General features: G+C 34.4%; 1 protein-coding gene across 1 annotated transcript in view; it reads right to left on the reverse strand.

The window, feature by feature from the left end:
* SPATA31D1 (SPATA31 subfamily D, member 1) overlaps positions 1-9,223 on the reverse strand; it is a 66,228-nt gene that overhangs the window by 26,116 nt on the left and 30,889 nt on the right. The window contains exons 6-7 of the mRNA XM_012721246.1: positions 6,369-6,448; positions 6,089-6,213 (exon numbers count right to left, since the gene is read on the reverse strand). Of these exons, the coding sequence (XP_012576700.1) occupies positions 6,089-6,213; positions 6,369-6,448 (205 nt within the window). The remainder of the gene's footprint in view (positions 1-6,088; positions 6,214-6,368; positions 6,449-9,223) is intronic.

The raw sequence follows: 9,223 nt of genomic DNA on the forward strand, positions 1-9,223 counted from the left end.
CCAGAGTGTTTTCGTTTGGGTTAAAACTTGTAGTAAGTGAGTCTATAGTCCGTTTTCAGTCCTCAGTTCCTATGCAGGCTTGGACGCGGTGATCTTGGCGTCTTTACTCTGCCACCATCTTCCGGAAGTCCCTTTTTCTTTTTTTAAGAGGCAACTTGAGACCTATGTGATAGCATTAAGAGAGTCAAAACAATCATTGGTACTCCAGAGGGGAACAGAGAACTTATTTAAAGAAACAATAGCTAAAAACTTCCCATATGGAGGGAAGGAATTAAATAAACACTGCATAGTTTATTTCCTGTTAAATAAAAACTTTGGGCTGTTTTCTCAGTAAATTTATTTTGACAAGTTAGTGCCAATTTCTCAAAATTAAATATGATCACATTAGAAAAAAAGGCAAATTCAAATCAGAATATCAGAGAGATTTCTACGATCACTAAAGTACTATTCATAATAGTCATGGAATCAACTTAAATATCCATTGACATTTGAATGGATAGAGTTTAAATAAGCATACAGTAGAATATTATTCAGCCTTAAAAAACTTCTTCATTTGCAGTAAAATGGAGGACATTATATAAAGTAAAATAAAGCAGAAATGAAAAATAGTAAATTATCTCACTTATCTGTGGAATCTAAATAGTCAACCTCAAGTAATCAGAAAGTAACAGTGGTTACTTGGACCTAAGATGGGAGAAATCTGGAGCTAACAGTATAAAGATCTAATAGATGCAAGATAAAATGTTTTCCAAGATTTGGTATACATTTGTGCCTGTAGCTCACAATATTATATACTTAAAATTTTCCAAAAGGGTAAATCTTATGTTAAGTTTTCTTACTACACATATACATCATCATCATAAGAGTGGGAGAAAGTATTGGGAAGTGATACCTATATCTTTAGTATTCATGATGATGATGATGGTTTTATGGATACATTCTTAGCTCCAAATTCATTGGGTTGTATACATTAAATACATACAACTTTTAGATGCCAATCATACCACAATAATATATACAGCAAATATAAAATATATAGCAAATAAACATACAAATTGAGTGATTTTACCAATATAGCTCCTACATGAAATAGTAAAATAACAAATGTAGCTGAATTATGTATAACCATCCATTATGACCAAGTAGGAGTTAACTCAAATTATATATAAAGATAATTTAATATTAGGAATCGTATTAACATATACTAAAAATTTCACCAGGTTTCACCTCCTTCTGATCCCTCTATGTCCCCCATAGGATCTCTCTTTTTTATACTTGTCTGTTTGTTTTTGTATTGTTTTGTTGTATTTTGTACTATAATAGAGATACACTCTTTTCCCCCTGTCTTATTTGGTTCTCTTAAATTCCTCCTGTAAGTGAAACCATTCGATATTTTTCTTTTTCCTTCTGACTTATTTTACTGAGCATAATCCCTTCCAGCGCCATCCATGTTATTGCAAATGGCATGACTATCTTTTTGATTGCTGAATAGTATTTCAGTGTATATTTATACCACATCTTCTTGATCCAGCCATCTAGTTTTGGGCATCCTTTCCAGGATTTACATATTGTAAGCAGTGCTGCAATAAACATCAGGGTGCATGCATCTTTTTAAATTAACATTGTTGTGTCCTTTGAATAGATTCCTAACAGTAGAATTTCTGGCTTGTATGGTAGCTCCATTTTTAATAGTCTGTGGAATCTACACACAGCTTTCCATAGTGGCTGCACCAGTTTTCATTCCCATCAGCAATGTAGGAGAGTTCCTTTTACACATCTTGCCAAGATTTGCTGTTGTTAGTTTTTTGATACGTGCCATTCTCACTGGTATGAAGTGGTATCATTGTGATTTTGATTTGCATTTCCCTGATTATGAGGGATGTTGAACATTTTTTTTCATATACTTGATGGCCATTTGCAATCCCTCTTTGGATAATTCTTTTAAGTTCTGCCCATTTCTTGACTGGGTTGTTTCGTTTTGGTTGATTTGAATGAGCTCTTTGTATATATCTGTGTGATCAGTCCCTTGTCTGTTTTATGGAGTGCAAAGATTTTTTTCACAGTCAGTAGGGTTTCTCTTTGTCTTGATTAATGTTTCTTTTGCTCTGCAGAAGCTTTTCAGTTTGATATAGTCCCATGTACTTATCTTTTCATTTTCTTTGCTTAGGGTGAAGAGACTTTAAATATGTTGTTGGCTGGATTATAGTGATGACACACATGGGTGAACTGGTGGTGGGTAGCCCATGGGATTACAACTGAGATGAAAAATGCACAAAATGAAAAATTATGTTAAAAAAAAGAACAAAAAAATTACACTGTTGTTGAGAGTTATGTCTTATAGTGTTTTACCCATATTTTCTTCTATATATTTTATTGTTTCAGATCTTATGCCCAAATCTTGTACCCATTTTGATTTGATTTTTGTATGTGCTTTTCCAGAATCTTTTTTGATTTTATACCTCCCCCCTTATTCTCAATTTCCACACAAATAATTTAAACAAATAATATAGATAGAACTATAACACTGACTATATAATTCAGGGAATAGACACTAATTAATGAAATGTTTTCATAGAAATCTTTCTTAATAAAGAATAGACAGGGTCCTCCCTGGTGGCACAGTGGGTTAAAGCACAGCACTAAGAAGCTAAAGCCACTTCAGCATGAATTCAACCCCCAGCCCCAGAGGTGACTCACAGGGCTGGCAGACCTCTCCTGACCTGCCCGTTGCTTGCCTCAGCAGTGTACTTCGTCAGTCGGCCTGTTCTGCTCCCCACTGTCTCTGGTGAATCCTCTCATCACCTCTGCACCTCTGGCCTCTACCTCAGTTCTGTATGCATAAATAAATAAATCTTTAAAAAAAAATAAGATAGACAAATGTATATTCTAAATGAAGTTCTAAGTGACAGTCAGTGTTACTTGAAAGTAAGGAGACTCCTGGTTAAAATTTTTACTTAATATCCATGTGAAGCTTTTGATTCACCAGTAGAAACACTGGGTGCAATAAACTGATATTTGACAAACTCTTTGATTGTAATGGTAGAAGAAAGTTTAAACAAAAAAAACAAAAAAAAAGGAAATTTAGTGATTTACTGCATCAGAAAGATATGAGTGGATATATATGGCATCTGGCACAGTGATACTAATGGACTCAAACAGTATAATCAAGATTCTTTCCATTTTGTGATTTTATTACTCTACCTAGCTAGGTGACCACCACTATTGTAACCCAACCACATCATTTCTGCTTATCACCCCCAGATTAACACTTTCAGGAATAAAATTCTTCTACCCCTCCAAAAGTAATCATATGGAATAATGTCTTTAGTTCTTACCAAAATTGCTCAAACACCAGATTGAAGATATAGTTGTCCAAACTAACAAGTCTTAAACTTCTGACATCAACTGCAATGTGTAAACCGAAGAAATCAGAGAGAACTATGCCCACAAAACTTCCCTCACTCATATAACAACCACAGTTCAAGAACCCCAAAGGGTCACCCTTACTTCAGACCAGCTAGTTACAATTAAGGGGTTACATGACCCTCAAGTTTGATGATTTGCTAAAACAACTCACAGGACTTACAAAACTTTAGACTTATTACAATTTTTTTTAATAGCAGGGGAATACAAGATAAAACAACCCAAAGGAAAAGATAAGACAGTGCTTGCAAGTGTTCCAGATATAAATTTTCAATCATCCTCAGGACACATTACTCTCCCAACACCAGTATATGACGATAACCTAAAAATACTGCCAAAAAAGTTCCACAAGCTTCCCTATTTTTAGTAGCATTTAATCTTACAGTCATGATTGATTGAATAATTACCTATGTGGTTTAACTCAATTTCCATCAGGCATACTTCCTGGCTATCACATTTATGAGGACCCATCCTAAGAAGTTATTTTGTTTAAACTATAAGTGTGATCCAAGGGGCCACCTTAACTTCCAAAGACACTTCTGGCAGGAAATCCCAAGAGAACAGAAGTTACCTTTCAGGAATGTGGGCAAATGCCAGACTTCTCTTTGAAGAAAAGCCAAATTCTTTATTACATAGTTTTATTTGCCCATTCCTAAAAGAACTGATCACTAAGGCTGACTGGATGGAATAGTCTGCTTGGTCAAAATGGATTCTGTTTCCATCCCAGTTGTGGGACTATGGGGTGACAGGAAGAACTAAAGAAATAAAACTAGGACAATACATGTGAAGGTCAGAAATTACTGCAAGCCACAGTGGTTGATACAACTGATCACAAACATAAAAACTAATAGTGGTCTTATGGGAGATAAGAGAAGTAATTCTAAAAACCCTATCACAGAGAAAATCAACTAGAATCTAAGTAAAACATTAAGCATGGGTATAAGAAAAATATTTAAAAAATAGTTTCAATAAATGTCTATAGTACGAACTTTAAAATGTAATTTTTCCTTTTCTTCTGTCCTTTGAACTATAATGCCTAATAAATGTAACTGTTTTCAGTTAAAAATAAGCCTCAGTTTTCTTATTTACAAAATAAGGTTATTATTTATCTCACATATAGAATTATTAAGAGGATTAGAGAACATATTTGTGAAGGCCAAGCACAAGGCTAGTATGTAATAGATAGTATCATACTGATAGGTGTTGCTGCTGCTGGTGCTCCAAATTAAAAACCACAGTTCACATACAGCAAAATGAGATAACCAAATTTGAATGATCACTATCTAGGAAAAGTAGAACTCAGAAGAATCCGTTTTTTAGTGCGGTGGAAAGAGAGCAGTGTATAAAGATTTACACTGGGAAATAAAAATCTTGATTTCATGCTTCCTTCCAATTCCTTTATGTACTTGCAAACACACCCAAGTATTTTACTTCTTTTGGCCTCAACTACCATACCTATATAATGGGAATAATAATACTTGCTGTACTATAATGCTGGATTGTTGATGTGACTTATTGAGAAAGTGTTTTTACAAAATATGGCACTATTAGTTGTCTATCTTTTGTTTCATACATATATAAGAAATTCTACAAAGTTAAGGCAAATTGTAAACTTCAACTGCTCACATAATTATAGTGTCAAGGGGCAAAAAATTGTTTTTATTACTCCACAAATGTGAGAAACATCTTGCCATATTAAAAAGGCATAGAAAAGTTCGAGATAAATCTACTAATCTAAGTTATGTCAAGGAATGCAATTTATGACTAAGATAAAACAAAAAATAGATGGCTGAAAGCTTTATATACAGCAATATTAATAGTGGAAGTAACCCATGCTGATTTTGATAACTAGAATGTTGACACTACCACAGTATAAAAGGATTATGAACACCATCTTCTCAATACCCAAGTTCCAAGTTGCATGAAAACAAATTTCTTGGGCCACTTAAGATATGTTTTATTCTATTATATCAAGGATCACAATAATCTAAATAATAACTTTAGCATGAAAGAGTTAGCAGAATTTCTAAGTTGTGACTAAAGAACAATCAAGCTCCCATGACAAACCTCCTCATAATTAAGAAATATCTTCTCTTTTTCCAACTGAAAATGCCAACTGTCTGTGCTGATACAATTTCCCACATAGTCTGAGCATTATTTCAAAGAACATTATTTCAAAGTGAAATCCCCAACCAGGATATTTTTAAGTGATCTTTAACACTTTCATCTCTGCAAGCCCTCACATTGAACCAATTTTCAAATCTCTGGCATTTTTCCTTAAAGTATCTGTCAAACTTGTTCTTTAACTCCATTTCCTCTGCCACCAATGTCTACATCATAAGCTTTTGCCAAAACTCTGCCTTCTCCAGTTTTTTTCCCTTTTCAATCCTGCCTATAAATGCCCATTTATATATCCCAAAATACTACTTACATTCTGTCATATCCTGGGCCAGAAGCCTATAATCCAGTTGATCCTTTGATTCCAAGGGAAGGACTTTTAAAAAGCACTGATGCCCATGTTCTGCCTTAAGAGGTTCTGATTTAATTTATCTGGGATGGATCCAACTCATTAATTTTTCTTTAGAAGTTCCTCTGGTGTTCATCATGTGCATCCAGGTTTGGGGACCACTATGATGGCCCTTTATTGCCTCTCAAGTCAAACCACCTGTGCTGTGCACAGGTGCCTATGACCTTTCTGCATGCTCTCCACTTCGCAAAGGTGTTTATTTGTTTCCGGTGGCCATCAACACATGCTCCTCTCTTCTGATGTCGACCTTGAGTTTCTAGCTCCTAAGAGAAAACAGGAAGGGCCAAGGAGTTTACACCTGTGAGGCACACGATAGCTGATTCCTATTGTGGGGATATGAGTGCCAGTTCCCTTACCTGGGAGGAATAATTTATATTCCAGAACTCGTGGCAGGATCAGGCTGAATCAGGGAACTTACCTGAATACAAAACATCCCTTGCTTGCCTTTCTTGGTTTCTGTCCCTTTACTCTCTTCCTCATTTCTTCCAGGGGCATATTCTTATGATGTCACTTGTACATGAATTTTTATTCCCGGGTCTGCTTATGGAGGATGCAACTTACTTGACATCTTGGTCAAAACAGTTCATAACATGGTCCCACTATGTTTTCTTCAATTACCGATCATCCACCAGGTGCATCTGCTTTCCCATCCACTATGCCTATTCCATATCACTCTTTAAGCCCATTACCCTTCACTCACAAGGTTTTTTCTCTGCCTCTGTGATGATGAAAATGGCCTACCTTTCAAAAACAACCTCTAGGTGACCTTAACCCATACATTGCCAAAGACCCAACCCAAGATAGCTGTTCAATAAATGTGGGTTAATATAGTGCCGCCTCCCCACTCAGACTTGCCCTGACAATGCTTGCACATATAACTCAGCTGTATTCTCTTAACTTCTTCTGTATTTAATATCAAATATCCACTCACTTGTTAATTTATTTGACCAATATTTGAGTTACTACAATGTACCAGAAACTGTGTTCATCATGCAGAATGATATGGTAAATCTCCATGGAGTTTATAGTCCTGGGTACAGCTATTCAGCAAACAATCAAACAAGCAAATGTTAATTTATAAAAATGAAAACCTGAATTGAAGGGATGTAGCTTTTTTTTTCCAAAAATTTAAATACACTTATCTACAGTAGAATGTGTTTGCAGAAATAATGACCCATAATTACTATCCAGTCTTTGTCTTAGGGACTATTCTTGAAGCCCTCCTGAAATTGCACACAAATTTTTGTGACTAAAAATTCTTCTTTTAATACATTTTCAAGTTGTTCATTACTCCAAACTTTGCACAGTGCCAATCCTGTAGACAGCAATACCCTATTTATTATATTGCCTTCTGCATGTGCCTCTGTATATAGAAATGTTAGCAATTGGTGTTATCTGATACCATTAAATAAGCATTATACTGGACGTATGTTCATCAATAAACAAATATTTGTTTTCCTCTGTTTTCAGCCTGAGTTTTTCTACAGACTCAGACTCTCAAAAACAAATAGGAAAAATGTCTTTCTTTTCTTTATTCTGAACAATTGTGGGTGGGGTAAAAATGATTATCTTGCTTTTGTTTGGGTACCAGGAAAACAAGAACAACAAAACAGGATTTGCATGTTAAAACCTGTTTGTGTTAGACTAGTGCCAAACTGCTGTCACTACATTGCTTTAGAATTCTGTTTCTTCAGGGAGTTAATACTTTCATTCTAGGACCTCCTACTGGCTCCCCCACCACTAAACCTTAGCAACACTAACAGTAAATTACCAGATAAAAGCAGAAAAGGTTCATTTCATACATAAGTATTCAACTTAAAAGAAAAATAGGAAAAACATTTATGTCATTAGAAAATACCTGTAACTGTACACACACCAAACAATTGTCTTTACATGTAGCCATCAGAAGATGAGCTTGAGTTTGTATATGCTAGAAATAAATAGACCTTCAATCTGGCTACTTCTATTTGAAATTCTTGATTTAGAAGTCTTTTCAAAGAACAAAAGAGATTAGCAGAAACATGTTAAAAGATCTACATGTTTTACCAAAAACATGTTAAAAGCTCTACATGTTTCTGGATGGTTTCTTACTTATGGTTTTCCTTTGTTGTTAGCATGTGTGATCAAATGTATGTTAAGTTATATACTAGAAACCAAGTCTCAAAGGTGACTTTAGGAATGAAGCATTAGTTCTAAATTGTTTTTCATACAGGGAATGAAAGAGTCCCCTAACACTGTCATCAACTGCTTCTACTTTTTAATGTTTTTCAACCCATGTCAGTGTTTCTTAATAGGAATTCTCCATGCTAACTCTATGCTTTCCACTGTTGTTTAATGAGTAAAGGAAAAAATATTTTACTGTAAGGTTAGCATTGACTTAGCTCCCATTTTTAAATAATTTATTCTTAAATATCAGCATTTTAATTATTAATGACAAATTATTTGCTATACACTCCCTGAGTGATGATTAAGCAATACATGGAGATACCAAAATGGACAAATGCTGACCTCAAAAAATAAATACTAATTTAAATATTTTAACCAAGAACTAGAGGATTGTGAGAATTGTGTATGACATCATAGAAATGAAGGAAGCCATTTACTCCTGCCTTTTGCAGTTTCTCTATGTGGAACTCTCATGTGCACTGAAACATCCTATTTTTTCCTTCCTTAATGACAGTTTTAGACATGGCATGGAAATGAAGACGGTGGTAATCACAGAACAAAGATGTGCAAATAAATATAATATAGGGATTTTCATGTGTATATGAAATATGTAAATATATAAGCATACATACCTATACCTATACATATATATGTGTAGGTATAGGTATGTATGTACACACACACACACATATATATATATATATACATTATCTGTCAATGATGTATACAGACTTGCAAAAGGCAGCTTAACTGTGCCCCAAGAAGGTTCACTTAGCTGTCATTTGCCAGGAAAGCTCACTAAATACAATGGGATAAATACTAAATGTTTTTACTTTACTCATTGTCTGCTAAAGTATAACATTATTCAAACGGGATTCAATCTTGAATTATAAGCAAATAAAACAAACCAAATACTTTTCAGTAACATGGACTTTTTATAATTGCACATTAACTTTATCACCCACCACCACCACTACCATACATACTCCAGGCCAAGTAACTACTCCAGTAACTTTGATTAAGCCTTTTGTAGAATTATGACTTAGAGAACTTTTTTTTAAAGATTTATTTATTTATTTATTTATTTTTAAAGATTTATTTATTCAT

Source organism: Condylura cristata, unplaced genomic scaffold, assembly GCF_000260355.1.
Source record: "Condylura cristata isolate star-nosed mole 26May11 unplaced genomic scaffold, ConCri1.0 scaffold00006, whole genome shotgun sequence".
Lineage (NCBI taxonomy): Eukaryota > Metazoa > Chordata > Mammalia > Eulipotyphla > Talpidae > Condylura > Condylura cristata.